The 14,674-nt window shown below is 38.1% G+C and overlaps 1 protein-coding gene across 5 annotated transcripts; it reads left to right on the top strand.

Moving 5' to 3' along the window:
* The first annotated feature begins 2,570 nt into the window (after positions 1–2,570).
* LOC308411978 (uncharacterized protein) lies at positions 2,571–13,767 on the top strand. 5 transcript variants are annotated; one of them, XM_080906050.1, is made up of 6 exons: positions 2,571–2,813; positions 4,926–4,977; positions 10,172–11,214; positions 12,071–12,226; positions 12,461–12,556; positions 12,689–13,767. In XM_080906050.1, exons 3-6 carry the CDS (start codon positions 10,180–10,182, stop codon positions 13,004–13,006), a joined length of 1,605 nt encoding a protein of 534 aa, XP_080762176.1. In that variant the 5' UTR covers positions 2,571–2,813; positions 4,926–4,977; positions 10,172–10,179; the 3' UTR covers positions 13,007–13,767. The 5 variants fall into 5 exon arrangements, with proteins under 5 accessions (XP_080762176.1, XP_080762179.1, XP_080762177.1 ...); XM_080906053.1 differs by lacking the exon at positions 10,172–11,214 and having other exon boundaries at positions 2,573–2,813; XM_080906051.1 differs by lacking the exon at positions 2,571–2,813 and having other exon boundaries at positions 2,844–4,977.
* Positions 13,768–14,674: the final 907 nt, after the last annotated feature.

Here is a 14,674-nt window from a genome sequence, read left to right on the forward strand (position 1 = left end):
GTAATATTATCTACAGCTACTCTTAGTATCATTGATGTTAAGTTAGACTCTTTTTCTCCAATTGATCTTTCTGAGTTAACTTCAATAATTACTTCCTCCAAACCATCAACGTGTCTTTTAGACCCCATTCCTACAAAACTGCTCAAAGAAGTCCTGCCATTAATTAATGCTTCGATCTTAAATATGATCAACCTATCTCTAATGATCGGCTATGTACCACAGGCCTTCAAGCTGGCTGTAGTTAAACCTTTACTCAAAAAGCATCTCTAGACCCAGCAGTCTTAGCTAATTATAGGCCAATCTACAACCTTCCTTTCATATCAGAAATCCTTGAAAGAGTAGTTGTCAAACAGCTAACAGATCATCTGCAGAGGAATGGTTTATTTGAAGAGTTTCAGTCAGGTTTCAGAGCTCATCACAGCACAGAAACAGCTTTAGTGAAGGTTACAAATGATCTTCTTATGGCCTCTGACAGTGGACTCATCTCTGTGCTTGTCCTGCTAGACCTCAGTGCAGCGTTCGATACTGTCGACCATAATATCCTATTAGAGCGATTAGAACATGCTGTAGGTATTACAGGTACTGTGCTGCAGTGGTTTGTATCATATCTAATAGACTCCAGTTTGTGCATGTAAATGGAGAGTCCTCTTCACACACTGAGGTTAATTATGGAGTTCCACAGGGTTCAGTGCTAGGACCAATTCTGTTTACATTATACATGCTTCCCTTAGGCAGCATCATTAGAAGACATAGCATACAATTTCACTGCTATGCCGATGACACCCAGCTCTATCTGTCCATGAAGCCAGATAACACACACCAATGAGTTAAACTGCAGGAATGTCTTAAAGACATAAAGACCTGGATGGCCGCTAACTTTCTGCTTCTTAATTCAGATCAAACTGAGGTTATTGTACTCGGCCCTGAAAAGCCTAGAAATATGGTATCCAACCAGATTCTTACTCTGGATGGCATTACCTTGGCCTCCAGTAACACTGTGAGGAACCTTGGAGTCATTTTTGACCAGGACATGTCCTTCAGTGCACATATTAAACAAATATGTAAGACTGCTTTCTTCCATTTGCGCAACATCTCTAAAGTTAGAAATATCCTGTCTCAGAGTGATGCTGAAAAACTAGTTCATGCATTTATTACTTCCAGGCTGGACTACTGTAATTCATTATTATCAGGATGTCCAAAAAACTCGCTGAAAAGCCTTCAGCTAATCCAAAATGCTGCAGCAAGAGTCCTGACAGGGACTAGAAAGAGAGAGCATATTTCTCCTGTTTTGGCTTCCCTTCATTGGCTTCCTGTTAAATCCAGAATTGAATTCAAAATCCTGCTCCTCACATACAAGGTCTTAAATAATCAGGCCCCATCTTATCTTAATGACCTTGTAGTACCATATCACCCTATTAGAGCACTTCGCTCTCGCTCTGCAGGCCTACTTGTTGTTCCCAGAGTATTTAAAAGTAGAATGGGAGGCAGAGCCTTCAGTTTTCAGGCCCCTCTTCTGTGGAACCAGCTTCCAGTTTGGATTCGGGAGACAGACACTATCTCTACTTTCAAGATTAGGCTTCAAACTTTCCTTTTTTTCTAAAGCATATATTTAGGGCTGGACCAGGTGATCCTGAATCCTCCCTTAGTTATGCTGCAATAGACTTAGGCTGCCGGGGGATTCCCATGATGCATTGAGTTTTTCCTTTCCAGTCACCTTTCTCACTCACTATGTGTTAACAGACCTCTCTGCATCGAATCATATCTGTTATTAACCTCTGTCTCTCTTCCACAGCATGTCTTTATCCTGTCTTCCTTCTCTCACCCCAACCGGTCGCAGCAGATGGCCGCCCCTCCCTGAGCCTGGTTCTGCCGGAGGTTTCTTCCTGTTAAAAGGGAGTTTTTCCTTCCCACTGTCGCCAAAGTGCTTGCTCATAGGGGGTCATATGATTGTTGGGTTTTTCTCTGTATCTATGAAGCGCCTTGAGGCGACTTTTGTTGTGATTTGGCGCTATATAAATAAAATTGAATTGAATTGAATTGAATTAAGTTTATTGTTAATTAATAAGAAACTCCAGACGATTCCATTCTGAGCTGAAGAAGCTTCTGATAGGTTAGTAGAGTCCATGTGAGTAAACTGGTGGCACACCTGTGGATGCATATAAGGCAAAACACAGAGGCTGTTTCTGTGTCATGGGAACATCAAGAGATGTCAACCAAAACACCAGGAGAAGAATTGTGGAGCTCCATAAGTGTGGCTCAGTTTTGAATACAATTTGGTGCCATTTGCAATTAAGAAATACAGACAGTTTCTCTCTTTACTCTTAAAGTTAACAAATATGTTTTTTATATTTATCAATCTAAAAAAATAAACATTTAGTCTGATTTGATGTTACAATTAAAAAAGTGTTTTTATCTGAAGAGTACATAAATATCTGGTTTCAACTGCAGTTGAAACCAGATATTTATGTACTATGTATTATCAAATATACACTGAAAAAAGTGATATTGGCTCCTTTTAGATATAGCATATTTTATTTTGGTATATCTTTTTAATTCAAATGAGTAATTCCTGTCTACATATATAATTCGAGTAACTCCAGAATACATTCCCTGCGTTTTAATCCAATTAATTTTAGTTAATTAAATGTAGCTCAAAATGCTTAAGTATGTTTTTCATAGCCTCCTGCTGGGCCATTTTGCGCATGCGTTAGGACAGGCCACCATTTTGCGCGCGGACTGAAAGCAGACGTTTTGTGTGCTGCAAGCGGGCTCAAGTTAATCACACAACTTCGTGTAAAGGTGGACTAGCTTTGGTAAGTAAACCTTTTACGGTCGTTTTTGTTTTATTTTTTTACCTCAGTCAAAGCATGTTGACTCTTTAAGACGTGTGCACATGGAGAAAGAAGTCTAAGTAGTTGTACACCTCTGAACTTTGTCGTGATTTGACTTAAGCTAGCTATGTGCTCTATTAGCTACTGCTCTATTAAAAGAGTAATTTAAAACTGCTACGTTAAATTGTCATGTTTTTAGCTTAGTTCTGGTGGCACACGTTGTACTAACAAATTATGTAACGAGGCAATTTCTCTGTTGTAGTTAGCTGTGAAGTTCACTTTACAGTCGCCTGCAGTTTTAAGTTGAGAAATCGTCCCTCCCGCCACAACATTGGCATTAAGGAATAGTCGGGCGGGGGAGGGGGCTTCTGAACGCACCTGCACAGTCAGGGGTGCAGTAGGAAATAAGTAGGATTGGCGTTGCACAACGTCTTTTGTGCAGAAAAAAATAATGGTTGTAAACTGTGGAGGAGAATAACTCAGTGGTTGCCAATAATGTGAGCTCAAAAGGCACTGAGAGTGAGGTTTGTCAGGACTGAAATTAACTCAGAGAAGAAGTTGCTTCACTTGATAGAGCTGTTGAGTGCAAGACCTGTCAGCGGTCTGGTTTAGCATTTAAAGCCTCGCTACGTGCTTCCAAACCGCTGCATTTAATCTCAGAGAAAACTAACACAGAAGTAAAGCAAGTGTGTAAGTTCATCTCTGTATGTTTGCATAGTATTTCCATGCTGAGCTTAACAACCGATGTATGGAGCCACAGCTGGACTGGCTGTCGGAGTTTTGTATTGTGGGGGAAAGGAAGCGATTTGTTTCGTACTTCAGCTAGAATGAAAAAAAGACACAAAGCTGGAGTTATTCGGTGTCTTCATGCTGAACAGCTAAAACTTCTTCCCTCATTCTCCCCCCTCCCTCTCCTGTTGCTACTTCAATCATGAAACTGATCGATTATCAGCTGATCGGCTTTTCTGTCGCTAGTCCTGCCTCTCTTGTTTGTTAATCGCCCAGTTTGCGCTAGAAAGTGGAAAACGGCAGATAAACAACAGCAGCACTTTTAAGCTTGATCAGCTGTTGCTAGAATTTTTTTAATATTACTTTCTAGTATCCGCTTGTGTTTTCTGAAGGCACAGCCGTAATAGCTGCTGGTCATGATATCAGTTTGTATATGTGGTGAGAAGGAAACATGAAGGTGAAACCAGGAGATGTTTTTACTGAATCATTAGAGCTGAACAGGTAATGAAGAAACAGGTTTACATTTTAGGTGACATGGATGAGTTGAAGTTATGAACTGTTTCTGAGAGACAAATAACACCAGGATCCTTTTCTAAGTAGCTGACAGCTGGTAACTGTGCAGGGGCGGGTCTAGCAAAGTGTTGTCAGGGGGACAGGTAGGGCATTAACAAGGAAAGGGGGGTATAAATAATTTTCTTTCTTATTCTCATTTAAAATGTCTAGCTTTTAATAATTATCTAAATCTTACAAGCAAAGTGGTGATCTGGTTAAATGTATAGAAATATGTTGAATCGAATTATTGTAGGAAAATAATTGTTTCTGTGCATTAAAGTAGATTACGTCAATTAAGCATTATGAGGCAGAGGGTGGGGGGTGGTTTCCTAATATTTTTGCTGGGAGTTGGCAGCCCTATTAGTTAGGTTGTTTAATATTTCTATGTACTGTTTAGAATACCTGAATAAGGAGGATGGTGTAAGTTTTTTTTAGGTTGATCAGTATTGCTGAAGTATAAAATATTTTGGGTGCAGTGTATTTTTTGCATACAGGTATAACAGAATAGTTTTAATGTTTTTTTTTAAACTGAGTATGAACTTATACAAAATGCAGCAAAATATTTATTTAAAAAACCCAGTTTTATTTATTATAAAATACACTATCGGATTCGCATCGGCAGATAATCAAAGTTATGATATCGGTATCGGACATAAAAAAAAGTGGTATCGTGCCATCTGTAGTTTTTACAGAGGCACAAGTAAGATTTGTTTTTTTACAAGGGAGTATCATGAAGTAGCTTGGAAATGGTAATTGTTTGTCTTTCTAAAGTCCTCATTTTAATTTTTTGTATTTGTGTTCCTTTTCTGGCAGATTTTCTTCCCCTTATGTGTTATTGTTTATTCGAGGAAACTGTGTTATTTTGGTAAGTACATGCAAATTCTTTACATATTTATCACGACAGTATTGCATTGACAAGTTTATCTATCTCATCTTAAGGGTTCTTGTGATTATTAATATCAATTATTACATATGATTAATATAGTTTAAGAAAAGATGCCTCTATATTTTGTACAGTTTTTTTTTTTTTTTTTTTTTTTTAAATATATAAAGACTAGGGCGTAGAACACTGATTCCATGTGTTGCCAACAGTTCCCATCCTTTAGAGAAAATTATTTAAAGTTGAACATGAAAGTTGCTGGCTGTAACATATTAGTTTTTATTTTTTCCTTTTATTTGATTGTTCAATTGGCACTGTTATGGTATTGCTTTCTAACCTGATCAGATTTTAGGTGCACTCTAGATCAGTGTTTCCCAACCCTGTTCCTCAAAGACCTCTGTTCTGCATTTTTTTAGATGCCTCCTTGCATCGCCACACTGATTTGAACTAATGTTTAGCCTAATTTCTTCAAGTTGTGCACAAGTCTGTCACTGGCATAGTTAATATGTCAGGGTGCACTGAAGCAGAGAAACATCAAAAATATGCAGGATGGGCATCCTCAAGGAACAGAGTTGGGAAAAGAATGCTCTAGATCAGGGGTGCTCAATCCCAGTCCTCGAGAGCTACTGTCCTGCAGCTTTTAGATGCATCCTTGTTCCGACACAGCTGAATCAAATGAATGGCTTGTTATCAGGCCTTCTCCAAACTTGATGGCATGCTGAAGAGGTGATCAAACATTTGATTCAGCTGTGTTGGAGTAGGGATGCATCTAAAAGCTGCAGGACAGTAGCTCTCGAGGACTGGGATTGAGCACCCCTGCTCTAGATAATACAGCCTACAAGCATACTTCTAAGATGCATCCATTCTTGTAGGTTAACCACGGCTAAAGTTTTCTTTGTGTAAAGTACTAAGTGTGTTTTTTGTTTTTGTTTCAAATTTTCTCTCTTTGTTTGTCCAGTTTATGTGGAAGTGTAAAGACTGCAGTGCAGAAGTTTCTAGACGATCAGAACTTCTTAAGCACTATAGACTGAAACATAGTCATTTTGGGCGTGGCCATCACATTAAGTGCCTATATCCTGAGTGTCCATGTCTTTTAAAGACTTGGAATTAGGGCTGGGCGATATGACCCAAAATTCATATCTCGATATTTTTTAGCTGGATGGCGATATAAGATATATATCTCGATTTTTTTTTTTTTTTTTTTTAAGCCATAAGTTAAGAACAAAAAGAGAGTTCCTAGTCACACTGTGTCCCAGATGTCACACGGGCACTTTTATTTACATACAGCGTAGATATTACTCAAAAATAAATTATCAGCATATATTAAATAATCATGGTCCATAAATAAAAGAAAACAATGTTGTTTTTGTGCATAACAAAAAGCTCACAATTGTGCAGTCAAAATGTAAACTAATAGACGCTGAGCATAATAACAAAGAGACAGATTTCACAGCTGCACCACGTCTCTGAACAGGTCCTTATACACACACAGTACGTATCACTCCGCGAGGCTCCTCCTCTGTAGCCGTAATTCTCCGACAATCCATCAAGCGGTGCAGCTCCGTAGCTTAGCAAAGTCATATTAAAACATTTTTTGACAGATTGCTGAGCGCTGTGTACCACATAAAATCGGTTCGCGGTCAGTAAGCACAACCAGAATTCATACATAAGGCGCACTGTCGATTTTTGAGAAAAGGAAAGGATTTTAGGCCGTGCAGCACCTCTGGGCTGCATGTCGTTAGCGCGGTTAGCTCGCTAACACGTTGACGCCATCCAGCCCCACGCACGGTAACTCGCTAACGGAGATTTTCCGCTTTCATCTTGTCATTGCCTGCAGGTGAAGCTATGGGGGAGTTGTGTTCAGTGCAGGAGAGGCGAGGCCGAGTAACGTTGCGTAGAGACAAAAGTGGACGAAAGAGAGGCAAACCTGCGGCTCCACAAGTATAATTATAACGTAACATAGACTATATCGATATAAACGATATTGTCACATCTTATATCTCGTATGAAAATATATCGATATTTTTTAAAAACTCGATATATCGCCCAGCCCTACTTGGAATTCACTTCTGACACACTTGTCAAGGAATCATAGCAATACCCCAGAGCACTCTGACAAATTTACAACTTTTTCCTGTCAGTTATGTTGTTGTAGTGAATTAGGAACAGAGCGTGAATATTTTGTGCACATTAGCCGTCATTTAAAAAACAATGAGACAGTAACATGTATGTTTAAAGGTTGTGACTACAAATCAAATATTTACAGTACCTTTAAGTCACACAAAAGTTGCAAGCACAGTTTACACTCGCTGGTAGACTTCAAAGAGGATATTGTCAGAGGATCTTTTGCAACTGAAACTGCAGAGCATGATGCTTCAAATGCTGAGGAATTATGGGGTGGCGAACAGCCTGTTGATTTAGAGACATCAAATGATCATGAAGACGTAGTTCAGCTAAAGCTTGCGGCAGTGTTATTAAAACTAGAAAATATTTTTCACGTTCCAAGTGCTGCAGTTGATGAACTTTTGGAGGAACTTCAGTATTTGTTGGGCACAGCATCTTTGTGTACGGCAGCAAAAGTTATCCAAGACACATTGAACAGTCACAGCTTGCAAATAGACCAGTCAGTCATTGAAGAACTTGCATCTGCACTGTGTACATCTAATCCTGTGTATAAATCGGTAGGTAAAGGTTGTCCCCTAGCAACATCCTTTAAGCGCAAAAATTTCTACAAGGAAAATTTTAAAGTTGTAGAGCCTGTAGAGTATGTGTTGGATGAAAAAAAATAAAAGAACATTTCAGTATGTTCCAGTTTTAAAGGTTTTACAGCAGCTTTTCAGTGATTGCCACCTTCTTGCTAAGGTTTTGGATGGTAGTCGCATAACAGAACAAAGTGGGGAAGAAGTGATTTACAGGTCTTTTAGGGAGGGGTTGTTTTTCAAAGAAAACAGTTTTTTATCAGCAGGTGAATTGCGAGTTTTACTGAATTTGTATATTGACGATTTTGAGATTTGCAATCCACTTGGCACTTCCCGTAAAAAGCACAAAATCTGTGCCATATATTGGACTCTTAGCAATTTACCACCTGCTTGCCATTCATCACTGACTTCCATTTATCTGGCTTTACTCTGCAAGTCTGAAGATGTAAAGACATATGGATATGAAAAGATTCTAGAGCCCTTGTTGAGTGATCTTGTTACTTTGGAAAGTCAAGGGATTTTTATTGCACATCTTGGAGAATTTGTCAGGGGCACAATACAGTGTGTCATAGCAGATAATTTAGGAGCACACAGTATTTCTGGATTTGAGAGTTTTTCAGGTGAATACTTTTGCAGATTTTGTGAGGCCAAAAGATCTGATATTCAAGAAACAGAGGTTAGTTCAGGTGTGTTTACTCTGAGAAGCAAAGAGACACATGAAATGCATGTAAGTTCTGCACAGAGTTCTGCAAAACCATGTCACGGTGTTAAAAGACGGTGTGTTTTCTCTGCACATCTCTCCCATTTCAGTGTTTGCAGTGGATATCCTCCAGATATTGCACATGACATATTTGAGGGCATATTACCAGTTGAGTTGGCATACTGCCTGAATATCTTAATTTTGAAAAAATATTTTACACTTGACAGCCTCAATGAGTCCATTCTGACATTTCCCTACAAATGGGCAGACAAGAGTAATCGCCCTCATGCTATTCCCAGGCCTTTCATGCAGAACAAAAGCATTGGAGGAAATGCTCATGAAAATTGGAGTCTCTTACGATTCCTTCCATTGTTGGTAGGACACTTGGTACCTCCAGATGAAACAGCTTGGCAGGTAATTTTGGACCTAAAGGATATTGTTGAACTAGTTGTTGCACCAGCACACACAGAAAAATCAATTGCTTTCCTTGAGTCTAGAGTCTCTGACCACAGATGTAGGTTGAAAGAGCTGTTTCCAGGACTGAAGCTGTTACCAAAACATCATTTTGTGGAGCATTATCCACAGATGATTAAATTCTTTGGGCCACTTGTTGGCATGTGGACCATGAGGTTCGAGGCAAAGCACAGTTTTTTCAAACAGGTTGTTCGTCACACACGGCGCTTTAAAAATGTGCTACTGTCACTGGCAGTGAAACATCAGTTCATGATGGCATACCACTTGGAGTCTGTCACAACTGTAAGGCCGAGCCTAACTGTCTCAGCTGTTTCTACTGTCTCTGTTGACATTCTGCATCATGATGTACAGCGAGACTTGAAGATTAAATTCCCTGATATTACCCATATTCAGCTCACAAAGAATGCTTCTGTGAATGGAACAAACTACAGGCCTGGCATGATTGTAGTTTATGGCTCCTCTGCTGGATTGCCTGAATTTGCAGAAGTTGTCCAAATGGTTGTTGTGGAGGAAAACCTGAGCTTCATTGTCAAAGAGATGGGTGCCTGGTATAGGGAGCATTTTAGAGGTTTTGAACTTTTTCCCACATCACACATCTCCCTCGTTGATCTTGGTGCCTTGGTAGACCAGTACCCCTTGGCAGATTACAGGATTGGAGGCCGGCGAATGGTCATACTTAAAAAATTCATACATATAGAAGGTAGTAAATGTTGTGTTCAATTGCATGTGTTCAATTGCATGTGTTCAATTGCATGTGTTCAATTGCATGTGTTCAATTGCATGTGTTCAATTGCATGTGTTCAATTGCATGTGTTCAATTGCATGTGTTCAATTGCATGTGTTCAATTGCATGTGTTCAATTGCATGTGTTCAATTGCATGTGTTCAATTGCAGTTATCTTCATGGCAACAGGAGGGGTACCACAAATGTTTAGCTTATTTTTAATAAGGATTGGATACTTCCCACAAGGGTAATATTTTTTTTTTTTCCATTACATTTGAGTTCTTTTGGCCAAACATGCCTCATGTTGTCATGTGTCTTAAAAAAACATCATTGATGATGCTCAAAACATTTTGATAAAGGATGAATTGCAACACATACCACTAAAAGCAAAGTGACACTTTTTGAGGATTCTGGCTGACGTATGCAAAAAACCCAGTATGAAGCTATAGAATAAAATTAAATAAACTGCTTTTTACCCGTAAAACCTGTGTTGCAGTTCTGCACTCTTGTGCTCCCTAATAAAATTATTCAATGCAAAGTATTTTAAATTTTTTTTTTTCCTCCTAATGTCTTTAAAAATCAGATTGAAGAATGGCAGAGCAGCTGAAGCTGAGAGTCATTGTGGCAGATGATGATTTTAGGAGACTTGACGTTCCATCTGGGATGCCAAGAACTTTGACTGATCTTCAGAGCACAATTTGCCAAGCATTTGGAATTGAAAGAGACTTTCGTATTCAATTCATGGATCCTGACTTCAATAATGAGTTTATGAACATAACATCAATGCAAGACATTCAAGACCGAAGTACAATCAAACTTGTGTACATGGCAAATCTGGATACAAGTGCATCTTTGTCAAAGCAGTATCCCACATGCAGTCTTGACTCCTCTGCAAGTCCAGAAAGTATTCAAAGAAACTCCAGTCTCTCATCGTCTTCATCCAACTCAGACAGCACCATAATTCTACCACAGTCAGACAGTGAGCTGAGATCATGTGCATGGCCTCGCGAGTTTACTATTCCTCGATTTTCATTCAATGTAGAGGTGCAACTTCAGCGTGGAAATGAGACCTTCAGAGAAACTGGAACTCGGCTCAAGATTACTTCAGGTGTTAAATCTGACATCTTAGAGAAGCTAGCTGAGGCGATTTTTCAGTTTACTGCTTATCCTCAAAATTACCAAATAGATGAAGTTGCAGGGGCACTGATCAAAAAATTCCCTTGTCTGCGAGAGCCATCTGCCACAGGTTACTATGGCTGGATGATTAGCCTGAAATATAAGATGGCTAATTACAGGACAAAGATGCGCAACATTTGCTGTCCTGAAGTGACTATAAATGCTTTGAAAAACAAATCCAGTGATGATTGCCTCCCAGCCAAAAATGTTAAGAAACCTAAAAAGGCTGAGGTCAATTTTTGTCCATTACACCCAGCTGGCGAAACGGATGACAGTCTAGAAAACATCAGGGTTGAGCTTTTGACCGACGTCAGACGAAGAAACAGTGCCTCAGATGTAAGACAGAAGATGTCAAGAACATTTTCCTACCGTAGACAAGAGGTGGTGCAGGGAAGTCCAACTGCTGGGGAGTTTAAAGCTAGGTGGCCTGCACTTTTCCAGATTAATGAGGTAAAGGCATGCTTTTTTTTTTTTTGCTGAGTGTTCTTTTCAGTAATTCCTTATGTTATACATTAATTAATCTGGGCCACTTGGATTAAGACGATCCCTAATATAGGTATAAAGAGGCTGGCATTTATAGTGATTGACCTGTGTACCGTACAGAGTATTTATTTGAGCAGCACTTAAAATACAAGTTGTGTATGAAAAACATAAGTGACTTAAAGTGTAGAAACATGAATAAAATAAATTTTTGATTGTTTAAGTAAGTTTGCACTACATATAGGGCCCAAACTATTTTATAGTGAGTTTGATTATTGAAATGATTGATTAATCATCTCAATAATTAATAGAGTGAAATCAGATTATCAATTGTGAATTAACCTAAAACCTTTCATTTAGCTATTAGTTTTTAGTTAGCCTCAGATTGTTAAAAGCATGTGCTAAACAAATGTAAATTAAAAATGTGATGAACAAACTTTGTTGCTCATAAGATAAAAAAATAAATGGGTCAAGTTAAAACCCCTAAGACCTCTCACCACCGAGAGGTGCTGACCTCACAGGTGAGACACTCCCACCAGCGGACAAAGAGCACAGGAAAATGTGTTGCCAACCACCTGAAACAGACAAATATCTGCTTTTTAAAACCCTTTAAACCCGCTAAATGGACTGATGCCATTCATTTCTTCTTTGATTAACAGTAGTAACATCCTTTATGCACTGTATACTAACCCATATGCTAATCATGCTTTATGAAGTGATGGCAATTACATTGTAGCATTTAATGAAGAAATAACAAAATAACCATACCAATGATTAAGCACCAGTCTTCTTTTTTTTCTTTTTTTTCTCTGTGTGTGTGATACAGGTAAATGCTGAATTCCAGCGTATTACAACACTTCAACTGGAGACGACCTTCGCGGCACAGTTAGACAGAATTACACCTCGGCTGATGACAGTTTTCCAGAAGAAGGGCGGTGTTTCTGGGCAGAAACTTGCCCACCACTTGCAGATCATGCAAGAGGTAAATCTGAATATTGCAAATTCTATTTGGATTTAATTTGTCTTAAGTGGCAGGTCACTGGTGAGTCAAATAAGCCATTTTAGGTGACCGGCCAAGCAATCTAAATTTTGAAATTTTCATATATAAATTTTATTTACTATGTTTGAACTGACTTATGATAAAATTTACTTATTGCAAATGTCAGACATTGTTCTTTTTTCCAAATTGGTTTAATCAGCAACTCTCTTTAAACAGGCTGAAAGTGATGTTAAAGTGAAGAGGGAAGCAGTTCTCAGGGCACTTTGCCTCTACCTTGGTGAAGAGGACGGAAGCCTTATTCGGGAGTACTTGGTAAGTCATTGTTAGCAAGTCATCTATACACACACTTCTTAGATATTTGCGCACACACACACAAAAACGACTAGATTGGAATTTAATTGTAGAGTTAATTGTTTTTCTTTTACCTTTTTATTAAATGTTTAGGACATTGAAGGAGATGACATCCAGAGAGGCCTAAAGAAGCACACCATGGGCATTTATGTCATCAACAAGGAGGATGGACAAAATGGACATTATGATGACATTGGAATATTTGTTGAAGGGGAGATGGTCATGGACAACATTGGATCTCCGGCCCAAGCTTGTGCATTGATGCTTGGAGTAATCTATGCACTAAACCTAGCCTACCCCAAGGAATTGAGGCACTATTATGAATTCATTCAGAAAGTGTTGATGGGATTGGATGGGAAAAAGCTCTCCCCCAAAGTCCTTGGGCTGAAGAACAAAATTGCTACTGGATAGGAAGATTTCTAAAACCACACATCCATTTACATTTTGTTATGTAAATTACCAATGACTGGTGCTCTTGTGAATAGGAGTGAAATATTTGTATAACCATCATTCGTTCTCACGTTCTGTGTTATGTTTTGATTGAACATTTTCACTTTCAATAATGAATGTTTCACGTTTGGTGCATTTGAGTAGCTTGAAGAGCAACTTTGTAATTATTCAGTTTACCGAAGCAATTTTTCTTTATTCCGGTCCTTGATAGCTGCTGCCCTATAATCAGTGTTAACTCACCTGATTTAAAAATAAATAAATAAATAAATAAATAATAATTGCATGATTACCACACTGCAGCACACTGGTAACACTTTAGGACTATTGTTTTGAAGCAAGTATGTTAGGTCAGAAAACATGTAAAACATTCAGAATCCTCAAGGAAGGACTAGAATGGAAAGCAGTAAGGAAAACACAGGTTTAGTTTTAAGTCTAATTACCTTATTAAAATGCAATTTCTAAATATGGATCGCAGAACAGCAAGTCTGAAACTTTGGTTAGTTTGTGGATGCATCAGTTTGTAATTGTGATACTTTATACCGCTGGCAGTGTTTTATTCTTTGTTAGAGGAAGAGAAACATTGGTTAACATTTCTCTTGTCTGTTGTTTCTGTTTTGTTTGAATACAGCTTTTTAAAGCTACTAGTTCATAGGCAAAAGTTTTGTAATTTGTATTATACAAATTACAGCAATTTCCCTTACATGTGGATTCTTATTCTGTTTGCAACAAATTTTGCATTAATAAATGATGTGAAAGAATTTTGTAGTTTTCATTATTGGCGTTATTAAAAAGAACTACAAATCAGGGTAAGCAATATTTTTTTTTTAAGTAAAATTTACTTAATTGAAATAGAGAGAAATTAACAATTTTATTGATTTGAATATAACTTTGGGACATAAGTTTAAAGGAAACAAATTATTCTGGTACACTTAACACAACCTTAGTTGGAATTACTAATATTATTTGACTAAGTCGTATCCACAACAGTTAAGTTAAAGTAGCTTAAAAAATATATGTTGGCTTTACTCGCTTAAATTAAATTCTGTTAACTTAAAAAATATTTCTGGATTCAAACAAATTTATTTCGTGCAACCACTTGTCATAAAAAAATTTAGTAAATTGAACAAAACATTTTTTTCAGTGTACATGTATATTTGATGATGTTGGTGTTTGGCTTGATTGTCAGCACAAAGAGGGAGAGAGAGGAGCAGAGAGGGAGAGAGAGAATGAGGACAGAACAGAGATGAACAAGAGCAGGTGAGACACGTTAGTCAAATGGTTGTTTACCACAAGTATCACCGTATCACAGGTCCTCATGTATCTCGTACCTAGTGTTTCTTTTTAGGTTTGTTATTTTTCAAATTCTATATTTATTAAGTTCTGCAGGCTTGTTTGCACAACAAGGATAAATAATTATATAAACTTTTCTCAATCTAAATAGTGGACTTTGGTAGAATTAAAAAATAAGTGTAGTGCAGGTCTATGATGATTTTTAGTGCTACTATCATCTAGTTCTGATTCTGTCTTGGTTAAGTCCTCAGTAGTCCTGATTTTGAACTGTTGTAGTCCTGTTTTAATTCTGGATCAGTTCTGGGTCTGGTTGAATTGGGGTTTAGTCCCTGTGTCTTG

Source organism: Rhamphochromis sp. 'chilingali' (assembly GCF_963969265.1).
Source record: "Rhamphochromis sp. 'chilingali' genome assembly, chromosome: 15".
Taxonomy (NCBI): domain Eukaryota; kingdom Metazoa; phylum Chordata; class Actinopteri; order Cichliformes; family Cichlidae; genus Rhamphochromis; species Rhamphochromis sp. 'chilingali'.

Bases quoted from the DNA above. Each gene is read 5' to 3' on its own strand.
- LOC308411978 (XM_080906050.1), top strand. From the start codon at position 10,180: ATGGCAGAGCAGCTGAAGCTGAGAGTCATTGTGGCAGATGATGATTTT. The intron at 12,227-12,460 runs GTAAATCTGAAT...CTCTTTAAACAG, and splicing joins ACTTGCAGATCATGCAAGAG to GCTGAAAGTGATGTTAAAGT. The intron at 12,557-12,688 runs GTAAGTCATTGT...TTAAATGTTTAG, and splicing joins GCCTTATTCGGGAGTACTTG to GACATTGAAGGAGATGACAT.